General features: G+C 55.9%; 1 protein-coding gene across 5 annotated transcripts in view; it reads right to left on the minus strand.

Moving 5' to 3' along the window:
* The window catches only part of FOXP4 (forkhead box P4), a 50,273-nt gene extending 29,839 nt beyond the window's left edge, over positions 1-20,434 (minus strand). For 3 of the 5 annotated variants that reach the window (XM_027603138.2, XM_027603141.2, XM_027603140.2), the window contains exon 1: positions 1,512-1,715. In XM_027603138.2, the coding sequence (XP_027458939.1) occupies positions 1,512-1,715 (204 nt within the window). Of the gene's footprint in view, positions 1-1,511; positions 1,732-19,955 lie in introns of those variants that run through there. The other 2 variants (XM_027603139.2, XM_027603137.2) reach the window with 1 other exon arrangement.
* Between the last annotated feature and the right edge of the window lie 1,509 nt (positions 20,435-21,943).

The following is a 21,943-nucleotide window of genomic DNA, read 5'->3' on the forward strand; positions in this document are numbered from 1 at the left end:
TGTCCCCAGGAGATGTCACAAACTCTGTGGGTCTCTTTCCCAGAGATCCTGCTTATTGGGAAGGCTTGGGAGATGCCAGCAAACTCCCAAGAGCTATCTCCCCAGGGAAAGGTGACAGGTCTCCACAGTCCGTAAGAGGAAGTGATTTCTAAAGTCCTCAATTCTGTCAGCATCCACATGGGCCATTCGGTGTGTGAAGAGACTTCACGCTCAAATTGCACCTGATCCTAAAAACCCGATACTTTAGGCATTGAGGAGGCCAAGGCTCAAGGGAGGCCCCAGGACTTGGCCAAGGTTGTCCTGCTGGTTAAGGGGCTGGCTGAGACTTAACCCGCATTGGTTCAGTTTCTGTGTTAGTGGTGGCTGACCAACTCCGGGCAGGGCGCTGGGCTTCGGACGGTGCTGCTCCAAGTCTGACCTCCCGCTCTGCAGAGTGTGGTGGGAAAGGGCCCTGTGAGGGGCTATGGATCAGGGGAGGAGCCCCAGGGTGAGCCTGGGAGAGAACATGAGGGCAAGATGGGTATACACATCTGTGCACACTTGAGGCAGGGGTGGGGGTGTGCGTGGGATGCGCGCAGGACCTAACTATTATGCATTCTCAGTGGAGCCCCCAAGGGGTAGTGCCACCAGCAAGCTTGGGGAGCAGTCAAATAAAAGGAGGAGAATCCCAAGGCCAGGGCTGGCTGGGCCGGTTCTCCTGAACTTGTCAAGCATGATTCTCCCTTTTTCCAGGGGTGGGGCCGTGGGGCCAGAACCTGGGGCCCCTGCTCTGTCATCACCCAACCAGGCTCCCCACCCCAGGGCCTCTCAAACTTCAGCGGCTGGTCTTGAACTCCTGAACTCTGCAGCTTAGGGTGGAATGATGGAGGGGAGAAAAGAGAAGGAGGAGGCAGATAGGGATTCCCAGTCTGACCCCTAAAAATGGAGGCTTGTCATCACCTCCTGCTCTTGGCCTTTTCCTAGCTGCTTTGGACTCTAGTGCCTGGAAGTTTCATTTCTTCACGGCTTGGATTTAGGGGCCCAGGCAGAGATGGCGGTGGGGAATATTTTACAATACAAATAAAGTAAAGATACCGCTGCGTACACAGCCCATTCCTCCAAGGAACATGCACCCTAGAGAGTGGTCTCCCTGTCGCAACCCTGTTAACCTAGCCAGTGTGCAGGAGGAGAGCCGAGGCCACCACCCACCCCAGAGATACACTCTCAAGCCTACTGCCCGGGGCGTCTCTTTTTGTGGGCATTTCTCAGACTGTTCCAAGCTCCCTGACTTGTGGGCCTCCTGGGTCCCACTTCTCTCTCCTGGGAGCACGGCTCCCCGCCCCCCTTAGGTGGCCACTGGAATGGGAGGGCACAGAGGGGGGTCCCTGGAGGCTGGACCTTTTCAAGAGGGTTAAAAGTGAAGCTGCTTGGCAGGAAGCCTGCGACCGGCGCTGCCAGGAAGAGAGTGTGGGACGAGGCCCAGCGCGCCCCTCTCCTCCTCCCAGATGCTGGGGAGGGGTGCCTGATCCTACCTGTTGCTGCTGGAAGTGCAGCAGCTCCGCCGGGCTCATCTCGCCGTTGCTGTCTGCTCCGGCTGCCGAGTCCCTGCCCGTGCCACCAGAGCCCGCCGCCCCGGCCCCGCCGCCGCTGCCATCCGCCTGCCCAGAGATGCTGCCCACGCCGTTCTGACCAGAGGGAGCCGACCTGATTGTCTCCGAGGCGGATTCCACCATCATGTCGCTCTAGCAGGACCTGGAGTCGGGGAGAGACATGGGGGAGGGGCTAAGGCTCAAGTCTGGACGCAGTCTCCCTGGGGCAGCCACCGAAGCCCCCCCCCCAACAAAAAGCCCCTCAACCCCCAAACAACACATCACCACCGCTTAATACTCCCATGCCCCCCCAATCCCGTCTTAGGGTATCTCTTCCTCCTCAACTTCCTGGAGGCGGCTCCTGGGACCCCTCTTGGGTTGCGGGCCCCCTCCCAATGTCATCCTCTCCCTAGGCTGGGGGGAAGGGGCAGGTCCTCCCCCACATTTCCTGGACTTCCAGGGGACCTTGGCAGGGAAGGGGAGGAGGTGATGTCTTCACCCCTGCCCCTGGGTAGGGTGGGGCGGGAAACCGTGTTGGCCTCTCCCTCCAGTCTAGGGCGCTGGGGAAGCTAGAGTCCCGCTAGGCTATCAACCTGCTAGGATATGGAAGCACGGAGGAGCTATTCACTGGGACCAACCATATTGCTGAGCCTCACCCCCACCAGTAATGACCTCTGTGTGTGTCCCCATAGATAGAGACTTCCCCCAGGGTTGGGCCTCCTTATAGGGTCTCCTTCCCTGGGACCCAGAAAGGTTCTAATCCACATTCATTCCACAAATGTGGTTGCCCTTTGCCCAGCACCTACTGGGAGCCCCTTGGCTGGGCCTGGAGCTGCCGGTGAAGGCAGCCAATGGTCCCACTTCCCCACCCTGCCATTCTAAAGCCCTCAGCCCAGCACCTGGCCAAAAGCAGACACTCCATAACATTTACTGTTTCTACAAGTACCATGATGCCTTCTCACAAGGATGGTGCGAGGTAGTCATTATCATCCTGATTTTACAGATGGAAAAACTGAGGGTCCAGAGAGTTCAAGGCAAAGAGTCAAGGCCTGAATCCTGTGCCCTCCCTCCCTCCCCCAGGTGCTTCTCCAGTGGTGGAAGCATTCCCAGAAAGAGAGGGTATGTTTGGACGGTCAAAGGTAGCCAGGAGAAGGCCTGAGCTTCCTTCTACCACTCAAGGAGGTTCCAACATCTGCTACGCGGGGGTGTGGGGGTGCGGGGGTGGGGTGTGTGTATACAGGGCTGCTCGCCAAGTCTGGAGTGTCCGCAGGCCCCAGCTATCCCCAAAGCCAGACGCCCTTGAAAGGAACATGGACTGCAGTCAAAAGGGACCTGGTTGGTACCCACCACTGATCTTTGACACGCGTCTTAAACTCCCTAAACCTCAGGGCGCCTGGCTGGTTCAGTCAGAAGAGCATGTGACTTTTGATCTCAGGGTAGTGAGTATGAGCCTCATGTTGGGTACAGAGATTACTTAAATAAATTAACTTTAAAAAAAAAAAAAACGGGCGTCTGCGTGGCTCAGATGGTTAAGCGTCTGCCTTCGGCTCAGGTCACGATCCCAGAGTCCTGGGATCGAGTCCCACATCAGGCTCCCTGCTCCTTGGGAGCCTGCTTCTCCCTCTGCCTCTCTCTCTCTCTGTCTCTCATGAATAAATAAATAAAATCTTTAAAAAAAAAAAAACACCTTCCCTAAACTTTAGTTTCCTTGTCTGTGGAAGCAATTAATCTCAGCCTCTTGGAGTCCTGTGAGGAGTAAATAAAACAGCACATGTAAAACCACCTTGCATCACGTGAGCTCCAATTCACCCCTTCTCCACCTGCCCTATTTGTAAGGGTGAAGACTGAGGCTCCGAGAGGCCCAAGACTTGGTCCAGATCGCACAGAGATCGAGGGACCTATGGAAGCCAGCCAGGGTTCGTTTGTTCTTCCCTTCTTGGTCCCCTTTTGGCCTAGGCAGACCCAGGACCGCAGGGTCTCCTGGTAGGCAGCTGAGGAGCGGACCAGAGAGCTGCTGGGAGAGGCTGGATTGTTTCCCTAGCTCCTTCCCCAAGGTGGCCGCTCCCAAGAGCATCTCCCTCCTGCCCAGAAATTCTCTCCCTTCACTCTGGAAGAACTCTTTTCCCACCCTTGGCTGTGCCACTTGCTGTTTTTGTCCCTGCTGGAAGCAGAGTTGGGAGGAATGTGAGGGCCTGGAGGCTTGTGAAGGGGACAGAGAGGTGTTAAGGGTCCATGGGCAGCCCACCGGTCACGTGTGCTCCTGTGCCCCTCTCCATCTGTGACCCCAGGTGTCTTTGTCCTAATGGCTTGATCTGTGTGGCCCCCTGGGCAACCCTATGCTGCTAATGTGTCCCGTGTTTGTGCGTTTCTGTGTGTTTCCAAGGGCTTGTCCCCCAGCTGCCGCTCCCACTCCTGAGTTCTGAGAGGAGGTGGGCCAGGGCGAGGGTGAGGTTGGGGGCGATGGTTCGGAAGAGATTGAGCACTTGGGCCCAGGCCTTAATGGCCGTGTCAGCCCGAGAGCCAGTGGCTGCCAAATGATGGATGGGGTGGGCGCCATCCTCCACCCGTCAGAGCACAGGGCCCCAACCCCCTCCTCTGAGCCACCCACCCTGATCCCTGCCAGCAGCCTACAGAGCACCTTCCCCCACTCAGGGCAGGGCCCCAGCTACACATAAGGGGGATGGGGCAACAGCAGGGGCCCACTCTGCTCCCTCTTCCCCAACCCTGGCCTTGCTGGGGGTAGAGAGCAGCTGCCTGCCTTGATCCCAAGTCTAGCTTCTCTGAGATCTGAGAACTCCTGGGCCCCAGGGGGACAAAGACCAGAGCCTCAGGGGTATGTGTGTGTGCACAGGAGAAAGGAAAGAGAACCCAGCAGTTACTTCCCTGGGGTAAGGGAGAGTGCCCCCCTTCCAACACTCACACACACACCATAAAGTTGTAGATCAGACAGCGAGTTTGGAAAAAGGGAGAAGAAAGGAAGGAGGCTGCAAACAGAGGTGTCCCTTTCTTTTCTGTCTTTTTATGGGGGGGTACAGAGCGACACCCAGTGAACATAATTGCTGCAATGTGGCGTGTAATAATAGCTATTCAAGGACCGATCATTCATATTAAACAGGGTGAAGCAAGCCTCTCATTTGCATGCTTGAGATTATATGCATTTGAAAAGTCATTTCCGCAGGGTGTATGAATGGCATTAATTCCCATGTGGCATGCTCTGCCCTCTCCTAGGGCTTTCACCTCCTTCCTTGCTCCCACCCACCCCCCAACACGCATCCAAATCTGCACATGGTCCCAGGCATCTCCACACCCTCACCTTCTCTGCCCTCTGAGGATGAGCATACCAGCAGCCTCACGCCTCCTGCCCATCTCTCCACTGGGTGTTGTGATAGCACTGGGGTGTTCTCTGCCCTGTGGGTGCGCAGGCTCTGGGGGCCAGGGCAGCTGGGCCCGGGGTGGGGTGCTGGAGGCAGGCCTTGATAGCAGTGCCCTGACAACCTGGACCCTGGCTAGGAGAAGGCAGGGGCCTGAGCTCAGCCACAACCAGCTGTGAATCCTCTGCCTTCCTCCTTTAGGCCTCAGTTTCCCCATTTCTACATGGAGAGGTGGTCCTGGAGGTCTTTTCAGAGTTGGAAAGCTCCAGGAGTAAAACTCCCTAGTCTCAGCATGTGCACATGAAGCCACAGCGTTCTAGTGGCCGGTGGGAGCCACCGAGGGCCCATCTGAGTCACGGCTGTGGTCCCTTGCCCAAAGGGCTCCACCTAATGTGGACCTGAGCTGCCTCCTCTGGGACAGGTGGGGGGGCACCCTCCAAGAGACCCCTCCTCCCTTCACTCCTGCCCCACCCCCTCTCTCCACACACTCCTGCAGAAGAGGAGAGCTTGGGGAAGGAGACCATCTGGTTTCAAGGCCAGCTATGTAACCTTGGGCAAGTTACTGCCCCTTGCCCAAGTCACCCGGTTGGTCTTCCTTCATACAGCACGTCAGGAGCGGGCAATTAGGTCTTTCTAGGATTCGCTAAATTTGAGGCCCTCATCCCGCACCCACCCCAGCCTTCCCTGACCCATCTTCTACCATGTGTTGGGGACAGGGGCAAGTGACTGAGGCCGAATTGTTTTTAGGTGGTCTAGGATTTCTCTCTGGGGCTCTAGTCCCACCTTTAAGCAGGTCCCCAGTCTCCCATCTCTCAGGGAACCCCTTGCCGGGAGCCAGGGCACCTCAGAGCCTTGGGCCAGGCCCCGAAGCTCCCGCAGACACCTTAGGAAGAAAGGAAGGAAGCTGGGTCAAAGCCGCAGTTTCCTCTTCCGCTCTGGGGGAGGCTGCGGGCCGCTGGGGGCACCCACTTCCCCTGAGGCTCCTGGCCCTTCGAAGAACCCTGGCGGGCATGCCACAGGGGACGCCTCCTTGTAACTTTCCTGGTCTGCCTGGTCCCCTCCCAGGCAAGAAGTGACGGGTTCTACCCACCTTGGGGCTAAAAGGAGAACCCAAGGACTAGGGTGTTTTGGGTGAGAGGAAGAAGGGCCGGGAGCCCCACACGCAGAGAAACCTTTGTGCCTTTTCCGTGGGCACATATGGTACAGGGAGTATTAATTACCGTAGCTTTTTAATTAACAATCACTTAATCTGAGCCGTAACATTTGCCACGACACCCTGCGCCTTGCCGTGAACCCGCGCCGCCCGCCTTGCCAACTCATCAATTAATTTTTATTGACGTTTTCTTCCCCAAACAGGCACAATACCAGGGTTTTCCAATTAACACCTCCGCGATCTCTAATTAGTGCAATTAACAGACTGATGGATGCCCGGAGTTTACCCGCAAGGGAGGGGGGGAAGGGGCGGGGCAGCCCCCAGCGCACATGTGCACACGCAGCAACTGGACAGCTGCTGCACCCCAGCTCTAACCAGAGCAAGGCCATGGGGGCGTGACCACAGGTAACTCGTACCCGCAGCAATGGTGGTGGTTTGAGTTGAAACAAGTAGTCACAGCTTCCAGCCCTCCACCAACCCACAATCTAGTCAGGGAGAGAGCTGAGAACCTGAGCTTGGAAGTCGGGAAACCTGGCATGTGGCCCCCCGTCTATCACCAACTTGCTGGGGGACTTGGGCCAACCAAGTTCATTACCCCCTTTTCTCCTCTGTATAATGGGGGAAACCAGACTAGATGTAGCCATCTATTTACAGTGTATACCCCTGTCGACTTCCAAGAAAGATCAGGAAGCCGACTACAATAAAAGACAGATGAAGCTTCTTAAAATATATCACGGGGTAGTAGGAAGGGAGAACGAAATGGGCCAAAACCTTAAGCCAGATGATCTCAAACTTGAATGCATCAGAATGCCCTTGGAGGGCTTGTCAGAACACAGACTGCTGGGCCCCAGGCCCAGAGTTTCTAATTCAGTAGGTCTGGAGTGCGCCTGAGAATCCTCATTTCTAAAAAGTTCCCAAGTGATGTTGGTGCTGCTCGTCCAAGACCACAGGTCTCCCGGTGATGACCACTGACTTTACGAGCTGCCTGATGGGCAAAATGAGACAATCCATCTCCAAGGCCATTTATTCATTCAACATGGATTTAGTGCCTGATTAAGACAAACACACACTGACAGGGAGGTGGGGGGCGGTGCCTGGCTGGCTTAGTTGGTAGAGCATGCAACTCTTGATCTCAGGGTGGTGAGTTCAAGCCCCACGATGGGCATAGAACTTACTTAAAAAAAAAAAAAAAGACAAACCCTGATGATCTATCTTGCAGGACACTGGAATCTGGTCCCTGCCTTCTGCAGGTTTCCAAATCTTGAACAAACCAGTGCAGCAGTGCCCTAGATGCTTTGAGGGTAATTTGTAATAATGGGGATCCTATTCACCCCCACCCCTTTTTACTGGGTAAATCTGGCATTTGTCTTTTTGAAAATTTAGCCACTAGTAGAGTTTTGGCCATGAACGAAGTCATTCTTCTCTCTCCTCCAGTGGATGGCCAAGAGCGTACAGCACCAGCAATGACCCTTCATCCATTCACTGGTTCGCCAGATACTTAAGCATCTACAGTGCACCAGGCTCTGTGTATGCAGACCTGAGCAGAACAGGGCACAGGCCCTACTCTGCTGGAGCTCATGGTTCCCATGAGGGGAGGCAGATGATAAATGAGGACACAAATATATAGATAAGCTCACATAAAGTAGGTTCCATCAAATGTGAGTACAGGGAATAAACAGGGGACTCTAACTTAAACGGGGGCGGGGAGGGGAATGCAGGGAAGGCCTTCTTTTCGAGGAAATGGCATTTATGCTCAGAAATGAAAGGTGAGTCGGTGTTGGCCAGGTGAAGTATACACTGAATGCAGGGGAAACAGCATAGGCAAGGGCCCTTACTTTGTAAGAGAGGTTGCCAGTTTCAGACTTTTCGAGAGCTAAAAGTGTTTGAAATGGACATATTGCTAGATTCCATAAAAAGACCTGGGTACCACATAGAGCATGAAGACGCCTTATATTTCCCATTTTCTTTCCCTATCTTTCTAGCTGTCTTGCTATCAGATCTTGTGTCAGGGACATAAAGCAGAGGGCTTTTCAAAGCAATAAGCACTGACATTACAAGTAACCGAAGAACGCTTCCCAATCCATCATGCAAAGGCCTGGGGATCCCCCTCCCTCATTCAGCTCAGGCCCCAAAGGCCTGTGGGGTCAGGCTGCCAGAAGAGATGAGGGTTCGGGCAGTAGCCACTTCTGGCCTTGGCCCTCCTTAGCGAGCCACTCATTTGCCATCCTACCTGCTGACCAATTTCTGGTCTCTTATCTTTGTATGGAGAGCACTGAGCAGTGAGGTCACCAGTCTGAGCCTCAGTGTCCTTATTTGTCATTTGGGGCTAATACCAATAAATCTTCCTTTCAGGGTTGCTGTGATAGCAAATAAAATCCAATACATGAAGAAGCCACTCAGAGGAGGCTATAATTACGGGGGCCCAGAAAGTCCTGTTATAACTCAACTCTGAGCGGACCAGGGTTTAGGATCCTTTATCACAGCCCTGGGTTCAGCATTTGAGGAAAGTGAGGCAGGGCCCATGGGTTAGAATGTCTCTGTAGCTCCAAAATGCGTCCCCAAACCAGAGCAGGATGATGTGAGTCACGTCGCTACCTGGCTTTCTGATTAGGCCAATGGTGCCTTTCCCCAAGAAGATGGGGCTCTCTTGAGTTCCAGAAAAAGCTTAATCCCGCTCCAAGCCCATGTCGTCCCGTACTTTGGGACTCTCCTTTGGGTGGGTCAGAGGCGGGGACCCTAGGCTTCCCTCTGTACTCCAATTTCTGCCCAAGATTCTCCCTAAATGACACAATAGCAGCCATATGCCCCAGTGTTAGGGGCCATTCAAGACCTCTCAGCACAAAACTTCAGGGCCCGAGGAACTTAGTGCAAATGGCAGGGTGAGGATCTGCCTCTCTAAAAGTTGGCAGCAAGGGCGCCTGGGTGGCTCAGCGGGTGAAGCATCTCCCTTCGGCTCAGGTCATGATCTCAGGGTTCTGAGATCAAGCCCTCGAATAGCATCGGGCTCCCTGCTCAGCGGGGAGCCTGCTTCTCCCTCTGCCCCTCCCCCTGCTCTCTCGCTGCACATGCACACATGCTCTCTCTCTCAAATAAATAAAATCTTTAAAAATAAATAAAAGGTGGCAAAAAGCCTCTGATTTGGAAGGTGAACCACCATCCTGTGCTGCTTCAAGTTCTCTCCCAAGTTTCAAATAACTTTATTTTTTAATCTTAAAAGTAACAGACACTTTGGTAGAACATTTTGAAGAGGGAAAAAAAGTATAAAGAAAAAAGTTGTACCCGTAATTGTGCTACCCAGAGAGCTAGCCTTTTGGGATCCACCCTTTCTAGTCAGTTCATTTTCACTCTCTTTGGCATATAAACATTTAAAAAGTGAAACTGGGGTCATAATCTGTACATGGTTTGAATTTTCCTATTTTTCCACTCACCACTTACTACCATAACCATTTCCACATGACATCAAATATTTTAAGCAACAGTTTTTAGTGGTCACATAGTTGCTCGAATGGGCTGCATGTTCCAGAATTTATTTAGCCAATCCCCTAGAGTTGGACATCCAGATTATTACCTTTTTTTTTTTCTAGGACGCTGCAGTAAACACCCTTATGCGAACAGAATACTCGACCTTTCTATTTGTTTACGATACATGTTTAGGTGGAACTGTGTATTTTTAAGGCTGTTAATACATTTATTCCCTAATTGACATCCATGAAATTTGTACCAATTTTATCCTACCTTTGGCAAAGCACCCATACCCTGGAGGACTCACAAGCCCCCTCACCTTTTTAGCATTTTCCCTCCATTCTCCTCAGGTCTGTTTCCAGAAGATTCTCAGATCCTGCATCAGGCATTCAAAAAGCAACACTTGGGTGAGTTTACAGGGCACACAGCGGGCTGGTGGCCCTCTGCCTGCAGCTAATACTGAACACAGTACGTACTGGGATCTGGGCAGACAGAGGGAACAAAACACAGCCCTTGCTTTTGGGGGCTTACACATTAGGAGAGAAAGAGAGACACCCAGGCAAACACAGCGTTAAGAAAAATACCCAATACCTAGGCTGCACCCGTCATCAAACTGGACTCTGGAGAGTGGGACCCAGGCATGGATAATTTTAAAATCTTGTCCATTCTAAACTTCAAATGCAGGGGCGCCTGGGTGGCTCAGTCGGTTAAGCGTCTGCCTTCATCTCAGGTCACGATCCCAGGGTCCTGGGCACCAGCCCTGCATCAGGCTCCTTGCTCAGTGGGGAGTCTGCTTCCCCTTCTGCCTCTGCCCTTCCTCCCACTTGAGCTCTCTCAAAAAAAAAAAAAAAAAAAAAAAAAATCTTAAACGTCAATTGCAGCCAGGATTGAGAACCTCCCCTCTGTAAGACACACAGCTTTACAAATGTTATGTTAAATTGACACTGGGTGGCTGGCTATGGGTGCCTAGAGGGAATGCGGATACTCTGGGAAGGCTCTTCCAGTGGGAGGTGACTTCTAAGCTGAGTCAGGAGTCCCAAGGAAGGGAAGCCTGGGCACACAAATTTGTGACTATATTTTATTTTAATAACAGCCATCCCACTCACAGAGTCCTTGAAAGCCCTTTCCCATGCCCTGTCCCCTCCCCTCTTCTGCATACAACCTGGAATTCCTTTGACAGATGAAGGAACCACACTTTGAAGATGGCTACTGACTTGACAAGGTCACCTGGCTGCTAGGAGGCTGAGCCCAACTGAAACCCTACAGCTCTTCTGACTCCCAAATCAGTGCTCTTCTCCGGAATCCCACCTCAGAGGTGGCAAGGCCTGGAGGGCAGTCACTTTGGAATCTCCCTGGAATCTAAACCTTTCCTCACCACTGCCCCCTCTCCCCACCCAGTGTACTTTCTACCCGCCCCAGCCCTGAAATGCTCCCACCAGGCCCTAGCAAGGTGGCCTCCCTCAACACTCCTTTCTAGAACCATACCAGGAGGAAGAATTAACAATAAAAAAAAAAAATAAAAAAGAAAGAGAACCAAAGATCCCACTCCATCTCATTAAGAAAGTAAACATAAGAGCCATCTAAGTGTCTAATTAAGCTTCTAATTAGTCCCTGCTTGTTACTAATGCAAATTAGATTACTCCGCTTAACTACAGCATGTCCACAACACCCTTGTTAATTGCGGCCTTTTGAAATTAAATTACTCCCTAATTAGCATATCAAAGCCATTGATTCGGAGCTGGGAAAGATGAGGGCAAGAGAAGCCGAATGCCAAGTTTGGTTAATCAGAGATGGCTAATTAAATAGTGACGTCGTATGTGGGGGGGCCCCCCGCTGGTTAAGGGGTGGGGGTGACTCATCCAGGGCCTGAGTGGCCATCTGGAGCCTGGTTCTGGTAGTGCCCTTGGCACCAGGGGGCTCCCGTGAGCAGAGGAGGGGCTCCAGCCAGCCTGGGACAGACCACTGGGTTCTGGCCCTTCCTGGGTCCCTGACTGCTTCACACCCAACCTGCCCCTGACCGGCCCTGGGCCCTCTCGCTTTCTTCCCTGATGATGTTCAAGTGTGGCATTTACAGGGCTCCCGGGTACCAACTCAAGGGGCATCCAGAACACATCCACATCCAAACACGCAAGATTCAGCATCCTTCCCCCTCTTTCTCTGTTCCAAAATGAGTTCCAGAAAGGTGACTTATGCCCAGTTCTTCTCTAGTCGTCACCTGCGGTTTCATTCTTGGGAGAAAGTCTCTCCCCTCCCCCACAAAAATACATAAGTTTGCGGGATAGGTAAGAGGGTGAGGGTGACTTTCACAGAGGGGCTCACCTGCGCAAGGATGGGCTGCTTTCAGGTTAGAACGGGCTCCTGGAGACACAAGACCCTATAGTCCCCTCCAGGGTAAAAAAACAGGAGAATTATCCCCCACTATCAGTTTCAAACAGTTGTGTGGGAATTCAACTGGGGTCAGGGTGTCCTTAAAGGTCTTCTCTGAGCTCTAGTAAAGACCTCTCTGAGTCTCTCAGACCACCCCCCTTTCCCCAGCTCTTCCTTGGAGAATACTGAGGACCGGTAAGATCTCCAAGACAGAATTACTACCCAAAATGCCCTCAGGGGCTAGGCCGGTCACCTAGGAGGCCAGGTGAGAAGTGTGGGGCACTCAATCCCGGTCTGTCCTTACCACACGTGGCAATTCAGGCTGAGTGTTGACGGGGTTTGGGGTTTTCAAAAGAAGCCAAAGTGGGGATATTTGTGTGAAATGTACCCTTGTAATAAGCTTTGTGTGGGTCAACAAAACTCTGAAGGGGTGAAGTTGGTCAACTTGTGACCTCAGCCCTTATGGCCAGCATTCCAGAGAAGCAGGTTCCAGTTAGCTGTGTGACCCCGGGCAAGTTACATTACCTCTCCAGGCCTGGGTCCCTCACCCATCAATTGAGAATAATACAGATCATTGCCTGGAGAATCTCCCAGGGCTGTTGTGAGGATCACGACAAGGGAAGGGAAGGGAAGGTATGTGAAATGGCAAGGCACAGCCCCTCAGTCAGGGTCTGGTGACCACTTAGTTGTACCCTGTACTGGCCACAACCCCCTCCCAGACTGGGATGTCTTCTAGAACCTTCCTCCTTCCTCTCTCATTCACCTTGTTCCTGTGGATGCCCGACTTAGCTCTTAGGCAGCTAGGAGGTACCACACATCTGTGCCCTCTCTCCCTTCATTGAGCAGATCAGCCCTGGCAGGGCAACAGCTCCTAACTGCCTCTTCTAAAAAAGATGAAACTTTCACAGGGACAAAATCCTGATGACTGACAGGGCCCTAGCCCGGCCCTCCAGTGTCCCCTCCTCCAACTAGTGGGGGCCATCCCTCCCCCAGGCCTCCTCTCCAAGTTTCTCACCAGCAGCCCCTGGAGTACACAGGGTCAGGGTCAGGGCCAAATTCCCCAAGGGTGAGGTTCTGTTGATTTTCAGAGGGATGGAACAGGGCCCAGAGAAGAGGAACCCCTGCCCCGCCCCCCTCCGCAGCTCAGGGTGAATCCCAGGCAGTGCCCCGTCCATGGATGGGTACCCATCCGAGCCAAACTGGGCAAAAGGGTTCATAGCGGTGGTTTTATTTTAGAAAATAAGTGGAATTAAAGGCAAGGCAGAAACAGAGAAATGGGGAGGGGGTGAGGCTGTCCTGCTATGAGGGGGAGGGCAGAACAGCGACGCACAAGGGCCAAGCCGCTGCCAGCCTCGTTGAGCTCTCTCTCCCAACGAGATTCAATTAATTGATAACAAGAGGCATCAAATTAATTTCTGGAGGATGTGAGATTCTGATGAAGGGAAATCTCGTCGATGGAGATCGGGTAGTGGGGGGCGGGCAGCACCCCCTTTTAATCAGGCTTCGCCGCCTAATTGGGAAGGAGGAGCCTTGCCTAGGCCGCCTGCCCCGCACTCCACAGCGCCCCTTTCGGGAAGGAGCGACAGAGGCAGGAGGCTCGGGCCACGGTGAACAAAGGGGGAGTGCGCTGAGACCTTCCGCTTCTCTTCTCGCCTGATGCCCAACCCGCAGCTTCGGCCAGGGGAGGCCCGGGAGAAGACACTGCGGGTGTTCCCAAGTCAGCTGTGCAGCTAGGAAAACCGAGGCCCAGAGAGAAGTGGGCCATGCCTAAGGTCTTACAGGGGGTTAGGAAGTGGGTAGCAGCAAGCATAGCAGTGACTCTCGTCAGTGAATCCAGACCTTGTTTACCATTCAGACCTGCTAAGTCATCCCCAAGTGAGAGGAGTGCAGCACGCGGGGAGTAAGCGGCCCTCCCGCTAGCTAAAAGACCAGCAGTCCCCTCTTCCAATATTCCCTAGACCCCCAGGCACTGGGCAGAGTGGGTCCTGAGCCCCAGGCTCTTTCCCGGTGCTCTGGTCCCGGGGCTGCGTCCTGGAGCTCAGAGATGAAGGAGCTTCCTGCAACTTGCACGGATGCGCTCGCGGAGGCTCGGGGAAACGCTGGCGAAGCCAGCAACCCCGGGCAAGTGCGCTGAGCTGGGAGGGAAGACCAGTAGCCCAGGCTCTCTGGGGGAAATCCCGGAGGCTTCCTAAAGGAAGGGTTCTCCCAGGTGGACCAACTCGGCATCCTTAACAAGACCCGACCTTCACAAGCGCCTCCTGCCCCGATCCAGTTATGCGGAAGCCTTGAGAAGATAGGGAGCTTCTCCACGCTCAGCGCTTTGCTCCCTAAACGCTTACAGCTGCAGCCACTCCCTGGGTCTCCCGCAAATCCCGCCATTCAGTCTCTCCCCAAAATTCTCCTCAGCTGCGCACGCCCTTCCTCGCAGGGTGCGGATGCACATCTGGCTGGGGAACCCCTGAAGGAAAGGAGGAAGTACACCGCTACCCTTTTGGGGACCAATTTCTTTCAGCCTGGGTCTCCCGGAAGTGTGGGCTCCAGAGCTGCAGAACCCCATCCAAGGGAGCTCATCCGGTTGAGGAACCCAGAATGGGAGCCCATTCGCCCACCCAGCCCCCAGTTTCCCTTCACACAGCACAGACCTCCTGAGGGCTCTCCCAGGCCAGCAGAGGCATCCTGTCGCGCCCCCTCCCCCCTCGGGAGCATCAGGACCAGAGCCCTGCTTCCAGTCCCCAGTCCCTATCTGAAAGATCAGTCCTGCGGCGCTTGCTCCATTTCTGATTTTCCAAGTGGCAATCGAGTCACCTCTTATTAAACCTCCTCCCCTAAACCCTTGTTTGCCACTGCACAGTATGCACGCCACAGTGTTTGTGGGATGGAGAGCAGCCCTCCTCCTGGTCTCCATTCCGTGAGTCACCCTGCCCTTGAGTCGCCATCCTCTGTCCCTCCTTTGCTGCTGGTGAGAATTCTAGGTAACTTCCACCTGCTGACCCTGACTATCTTGAACAAATGCCAAAGGGTCGCTAGTCCACACACTCCACTCTTACTGTGAGGAAAACCCACCATCTTGTCCCCCCGCCCTATGTGCATGGTAGCCCAGGTCAGGTTCCATCGGAATCAGCTTGGAGTAGCAGAGAAAACGCCATTTACCTCTGTTCAGTACCACCAGTGAGCCCAGTGGCCTTCAGGCCCCAGCTCTGGAGGCTCCAGCTGAGCAGAGGATTGGGACCTGTGAAGTCAGCAGAGCTACTGGGATTCCAGGCACAGGCTGCAGGGCTCTGGCCAGGGTGGGGAGAAGGTGCGGGGCTGCACTGGAGTGAGGGACACCCTGGCAAAGACCTGGAAAGGAGGAGGCCTGGGACAGGGATCAAGGGAAGGGAGGACATCCATCAGGCCCAGGCCTGGATGAACCCCTCAAGGCACAGGACACTTAGACTCATGCGCTTTCTGTGCTGGGAGCTCTGGATTTCTAGCTCAGGCAGGTGTGCCCTGAGTCCAGGCTCCGTAAGCCGCGTTCCCCCCCATGCCATCTCACGAGACCACTGCATGGGCAGCCACAAGGCTTGGTAAAGGGTTCCTGCTGTGATCCCAGCGTGGTGGGTGGGACTGGGTGAAGAAGGGGTGCATTCCCATGGAGAATCCAGGAAGGCAATGCTGAAAAAGCCAGGAACTTCAGGCCAAAGTTTTGTGTGTGTGTGTGTGTGTGTGTGTGTGTGTGTGTGTGTGTGTGTGTGTGTATTTTTTTTTTTTTTTTTTGCTTCTTTGAGATGATCCATCCACAGGTAGGTCCCAAATTGATCTAAGACTGGTGGTCAAAATTGTCTTCCGTAAGACTGTGTAGGCTAGGGTTCCAAATCCCAGAGGTCTCCCTTCTGGAGGTGGTGCCAGCCATTTTCCTCCTCTGCACTCTGGGGAATTATCCCTCGCATTTTTATTTGTCTTCATCAGCACCTTAAAAGGGTGGTGTGTGTGTGGGGGGGGGGTGGGTAACATATGACTGCATTGTTCCAGGGTTAAGTACAGGTGGGAAATGCCAGGTTCTGAACATAGACCCTCCCTTAAAGGGAAGGCAGGAGGAAAAAACACAGCCTTCTCACCTCAGGGCAGAGGGGCAGCCCAGGCCTGAGTCTGTAAAAGAGTGAGCAGGGAGTTGACAAGCCCTCCCATCCGCTCCTTTCTCCCTTCCCCACAGCAGAGGCTCAAGCCCTACTGGTTGTACTGGGAGTTAGGAGCCCCACATTTTAGCCCCGATTCTACCACTGATTAGTTGTATAACCTCAGACAAGTTGCTTCTTCTCTCTGGGCTTCATTTCCCCAGCTCGTGAAATGGAGGTTAAAACATAAGCATTTCCAGTATTCAGTCCAACGTGTGTCCTGGCAGTGCTGGGAATCTAGTAATAAAAACCACCCCTTGGTCAGCACTGCCAAGTGCCAGGCACCATGCTAGGTACTTTACATTCAACTCCCAAACAGACTCTCTAAGGTGGGTATTATTGACCCACTTTACAAAGAGGAAAACTGAGGTTCCAAGAGCTTCATTAAGTTACCCAGAGTCCCATCACAGCTGGTGGGTTCCAAAGCCTTTTCCACCCTGACCCATGTTCTGCCCTAGGCAGGCCCCAGTTCCTTGCCCCGGGTTCCGGAACCAAGTCCAAGGAAACCATTTCCGCCAGTAGAATCCTGTCAAGAGTAGCACCTGCCTGGCCTTGGTTCTGGGGAAGCTGGGAGAGTTGTAAGAGCATGATAGGACACTGCGTGGAGCTCCTTGGGAAGAAGAAATTCTTATTTGGCACAATTTGGGCTACTAGGAAAGTAAAGTTATTGTGCTGGGGATAGATGTGGAGGGGCTTGCATTTCAGCTGGGAAGACAGGCAAACCACCAAGGCAGTGGCACAGGGAAGGGTTAGGATGTTGGGAAAGAGGGTGCGGCCAGGCCAGGTGTAGCGGAGCAGGGGGGGTTCTTTTTGAGATGACCCTTCCTTCCCTTTGCAGCTCACACCTCTCCTCTGAAACAGACACCCTGCTCCCACTCTCCTCTCCCTGATGTGACATCTTGTCTGTCTCTCCTACCCGGGCAATAGGAGGATCAGAGAACAGACCCCAGCCTTCTTGCTTGGGCTCTCTAGTACCCAGACTGGGACCTGCCCAGACAGAGTAGGGGCTCAGCAAACACTTGGCGAATTACTGGATCAAAGGAAGCCCCCCCCCATGTCCCCCTGCCTTCTTCCCCCTAAGGAAGAGGTGTGTTTGGAGTAGGGGCCCAGCAGGATATGCACATTCCTGGCAAAAAGGGACCTACCTGCCAGCAGCCAGAAAGGAAGTTTCTGGCCAAAGACAGAGGAAAGGGGGTGGGGGTATCAGTGTCTAGGTGTGAGAAGGGCACCTACACAGAAAGGGACAGGGGCAGGTCCTCTTGCAAGTTGGGTCCAACCTGCCCTACCCCTGGCATTCCCCAGCATTGGTGTCAGGGCTTTCTCTCCCCAGGGCTCAGGGGTTCCCCAACTACATAACTCCTGGGAAACCTGCCCAGGACTGGGAGAAGGATAGAAAACCCCACCCAGACACTCAACGGCTTAGTGCCAAGAGAAAAGGTTCCCATGGTCTCCCCTAACTCAGTGCTAAGGCTGGGACCAGAGTAAGGTGGTGGGCCGAAGGTCTGGAAGAAGAGATTCCTATCTTGCTAGGGTCCTGGGTATGTTTGGGGGACCGGGCACCCACAGCACCACCTCCTTCCCATGCTACCTTGCCCAGCTGACAAGAGTTGGAGCAACGCCAGATAGGGAGTCCCCCCACCCCCCCAGGCACATCCCTGCTTTTGAGAGGCTCAGATCTAAAGCAGCCAGAAAAAGCAAGTCGTCCAGGTGCCTACAGCAGTCCTGGGGCCCTCCCTCCAGCCTGCCAGGTGACAAAGAACCCTAGAACCCAGGCAAGACAAAGTTTCTCAAGTTTAAAACAAAACAAAACAAGCCTCCAGACTTCCCATTCCCCGAAGCAATTTTCTGCAGGGTTGTGTGGGGACTGTCTGGGGCAGGGGCTGTCTGAAGCGAGGGTCTTTCTTTAGGGCAGCTGAGACACGGCCATCCCTGCCCTTCCGGCCCCTGTGACCACCCGCTGGCTCACCAGGAGAGTCAGGGGCTTGAAATGCCCAGAGCCGGAAGCGTTCAGTCCTGGTTCTCTGCTGAAAGTGAGAGTCTGGGTTCAAATTCTCGGTGTTCCAGTCTGGGTTACCCACTGCGCTCTCCGGTGGTGCACGTTAGACCCTCCCTCAGATACAGGCAGTAGTATAGACGGTCCCACTGCTCCTTCTTTCTGCGTGGGAGATGGGGGCACCCCAGCCAGTCTCTGGCTCCAACCCCTGCTGCCCTTCAAGCTTCACTCCCGGGGCCCTCAATCCCAGACCCAACACAGTTTTGCCCTGGGACAATCCAGGCGGTGCTTGAAAACGGGGTATGAAGACGCCGAAGTTCAAGTAAAAACCCGCATTGGCCAAAATGTCCCTGGGCTTTCTCAGGAACCTCAGGGATGACAGTTTCAGACTCAGGTTTGCTCTTTCATCCCCCCAACGGAACCCCTGCTCCAGGATCCGCGGCCAATCTGCAGGGAGACCCGGTGCTGGGGTGCGAGACACACGGTGATCTCCAGACGCCTTCAACCCCAGGCGCCGAGGGAGCGAGGCAATCCGCCAGGCGGGGGTTGGCAAGAGGAGCCGGAGTGCAAAGGGATGAGCCTGGCGCTCTATAGGCTCAGGGTCTCCGCGTTCCCGTATCATCTTCCCCCAGCCTAGAGGGTCCGGGAGGGACGCGGCCGTGTTCACGAGATCGCCCCAGTTGTAGTAAGGCATCCGCAGCCGTTAGGGCCTCTGTCTCAGAATCCGCGTCCCGCGAAATCACACGGTCTTTTGCCGGGGAGGCCGGGACCCCAGGTCGCTCAGGGCGCCCCGCATTCTAGCGCCACAGGCTTTGCCCGGGCTCAGCCCCAAGTTAGTTTGGCGTTGACGCGGAGCGCGAGGCCGGGGCGCCGCCGGGGTGACTGCGGGTCAGAGAGGCGTCCGTGGGGGGGCTGTCCGGAGGAGACACTGGGGTCGGCAATCTGAGGCCTCCCTGCTGGTCCTGCTTGGTCACTCGGGAACCCTTTTCCCTGGGGCCTCGGAACCCTGCTGCCGCCCTCCCCTTCCCCCCAACAGGATGAGGCGGGTGGGGTGGGGGTGGCTCGTCCTAAACGGGGTGAATAAAGGTATCCGCCGGGTCCGTCCCCCGCCCTCCAGCACAGGCGCACAAAATCACAGGGGCCGTTTCCAGACGCTCTCAAGTCCCCAAGAAGTTTTCCACTCTATATCCGAGCTGGCCGAGCCACAGGGGAACGGGGCTGACTGGCCCCGGAACCTCCAAGGTGCGAGCCCAGCAAAACAAGTCCCCTTCTCACCCGAGGCGACGCGGCGGGTGTGACCACGGTCCCCCCCACCCCCCCATCTGCCTCCGGCGCGTCTCGGGGAATCCTAGACTGACTGGGGTTGGGTTGGGGGAGCTCGCGCCAATCACTTCCCTCCCCAGCTCAGGAAAGTCCGGGCCGGGAAGTACTCTTTGTTTGACTCGGGCGGGGGGCGGGGGGGGGTCGCGCCCCCTTACACCCCACTCCTAGCGGCCAGGCCAGGAGGGGGCGGGGCCCAGATGCTGGGGGAAGGGCGGGCCTCAGTAGCCTTTCCAGCCCCCCCCAACCGCCGACCTCCGGCTGCCCCCACCTCCCGCCTCCCCGCCGCAGCCCCCACCTGTTCCCAAGGCGGCTCTGGGCCGCGGGGGCCCAGGCCGGGGGCGGGGTGTGGTGGCAGCGCGGGGTCAGGGCGCCGCAGCCGGCCCCGGCTGGAACAAAGTGCGCCGGCCTGGGCCCGGCTCCTCCCGGCGCCCGGCGCGTCTCCGGCGGGCAGTTTGCAAACACAAAGTGAGCCAGTGAGCGGGCGAGAGAGTGCGCGAGCTAGGGAGTTGGTCTGGTCGCCGGCCCAGCCCCCACCCGCGTCCCCGGGCTCGGCCGGCCACCTACCTGTCCGGCCCGGCCGCTCCGTGCGGGCTCCGGCCCGTCAGCCCGCGCGGGGCATGAGGCTCGCTCGGGTCGCAGCCCGGGCCCGCCGCCGCCCGCTGGGGCTGCCCCTCCGCGCCGCCCGGCGCCGCGCAGCTCCCGGGCGTCCTCCCTCCGCGCCGCGCCGCGCCGGCCGCTGCGCGCCCTAGCCCCGCCGGGGCATCGCACTTCGTGGGCAGCTCGGCTCGCTCCGGCGGTGCTCCTCCTTCTCGGTCCTCCCGCGACGCCTGTTCGCTAGCTCCGGCTCCGGGGCTCCGGGACCCCGGCGTCCCCGCCCCCGGCCCAGCCCTGGTTCCGGCCCGGGCTCCTCCCCGCCGCGCCGCCGCCGCCTGCGCCGCGCCCTCCTCGCGGGCTGGGGGCTCCGTCCCGGCCGCCGGTCGCGCTGTCCGGTCCGCAGGGGCGGCCGGCTCCGGACTCCGAGGGGCTGCGACTGAGCCCGGGCTGCGAGTGGCTGCGAGCGGGCGGCGCGCGGGCGGGGCGGGAGGGGGCGGGGGACGCGGGGTGGAGGGGGAAGGAGGGAGCGCGCGGAGAGCCTGGGAGGAGGGAGCGAGCGAGCGGTGGAGGGAGGGGAGACCAACTTCTAGCGCTACCATAATTCGCCTAAAGCAGGTGCAGCCGCTTTCACCCGGCCAGGCCGCCGCGGCGAGCAAGAGAAGACCACGTGGACCGAACTTTAGGGGAAGGAAAGTGGGGACTTGGGGAGAAGACACGGGGCTGCAGACCTGAGAAAGGCGGGAGGTGGAAAGACCCCAGGGATTCTCCCTGCTCCCGCGAATCCTGTGGCGCGCTTTGCAAACCCCAGCTTTTCCCTGGAGTCTGGAGGTACGGCCGAACCCTGCTCCCACACGGTTCATTGGTTCCCGGCGGGCTGCGCTCGGCGCGGGGAGTGGCCCGGGGCCCTGATCCCGGAGCGGGTGTCCGGCCCGAGTTCTTCCTTGCCTCCCTCCTGCTCCGCACTGCGTGGGGGACTGGGGGTGAGCTTTCTGAACCGGGGTGGGGGAGGTGGGGAGGCTCCTTTGGGCATTGTGAACGTTCACCCCCGGCGCGCGCTGACTCCCTTACCGGAAGGGGAATTTCCCAGAAAGTGCTCTGCGAACCGGTGAAGAAGGGGCCCAGAGCCGGATACACGCGGGCAAAGCGAAGTGCAAAGTCGAGGCAATTATCCGGACAAATTGGATTGCAAACAAAACTGTGTCTTTGCCTGGGGGCTGGGAGGGATAGTGGTGGTGGCAGTGGCGTGGGTTGGGGCGGGGGCGAGGGTGGGGGAGTCCGGATGGGGAAAGGCCCGAGTTCCAAGGCGGAGGGGTATGCTGGTAGCAGATGCTCGACTCAGACACCCGTCGAAACCTGAATAAAACCTCCACTCACAAAACGTCTCCTGTCTGTCTCTGTGTGTTGCGGGTGGGGAGAGGTGAAGGACACCCCAGAGATCTTCCAGGAATGCCCATGACTAAGGGAGGGCCCTGCTGTGGGAGGAGGGCAGGAAGGCAGTGGCTCTTGAAAGCTTTCCAGGCCCAGATCACCTGAGGCAGATGGAGACAGGGCAGACACATTGCTGCCCCTGTGGAGTGTAAGCTGTGGGTGCTTAGGGTGAGTCAGTCCTGTCGCTTGGGGAGAGAAGGATCTCTTGGAAGAGAAGGAACCTAGGGAAGGAGGCTCGCTTTGGGTTGCTCTTCATCAATTATTCCATCCCTTTTCTGCAGGTACAAATAGTCAGAAGTGGTTGTAAGGTTAGTGATACCTCGTCCATTGTCCAGACCCTATGTTTTTGCCCTACTGGGTGGGTGTGACAGGGACCCTTCAGTATTTAGGTGGGAAATTGTAGGGAGGAGGATTTTAAATGTCATTTATGTGACTCTCCAGTGTCCTTCCCAGTGCAGTAATAGCAGTTCAATAAGGAATAACAATAGCTAATGTTCAAGTCCGACAACAGGCCAGGCAGAGGCCTTATT

The sequence above is a fragment of the Zalophus californianus genome, chromosome 7 (assembly GCF_009762305.2).
Source record: "Zalophus californianus isolate mZalCal1 chromosome 7, mZalCal1.pri.v2, whole genome shotgun sequence".
Classification (NCBI taxonomy): domain Eukaryota; kingdom Metazoa; phylum Chordata; class Mammalia; order Carnivora; family Otariidae; genus Zalophus; species Zalophus californianus.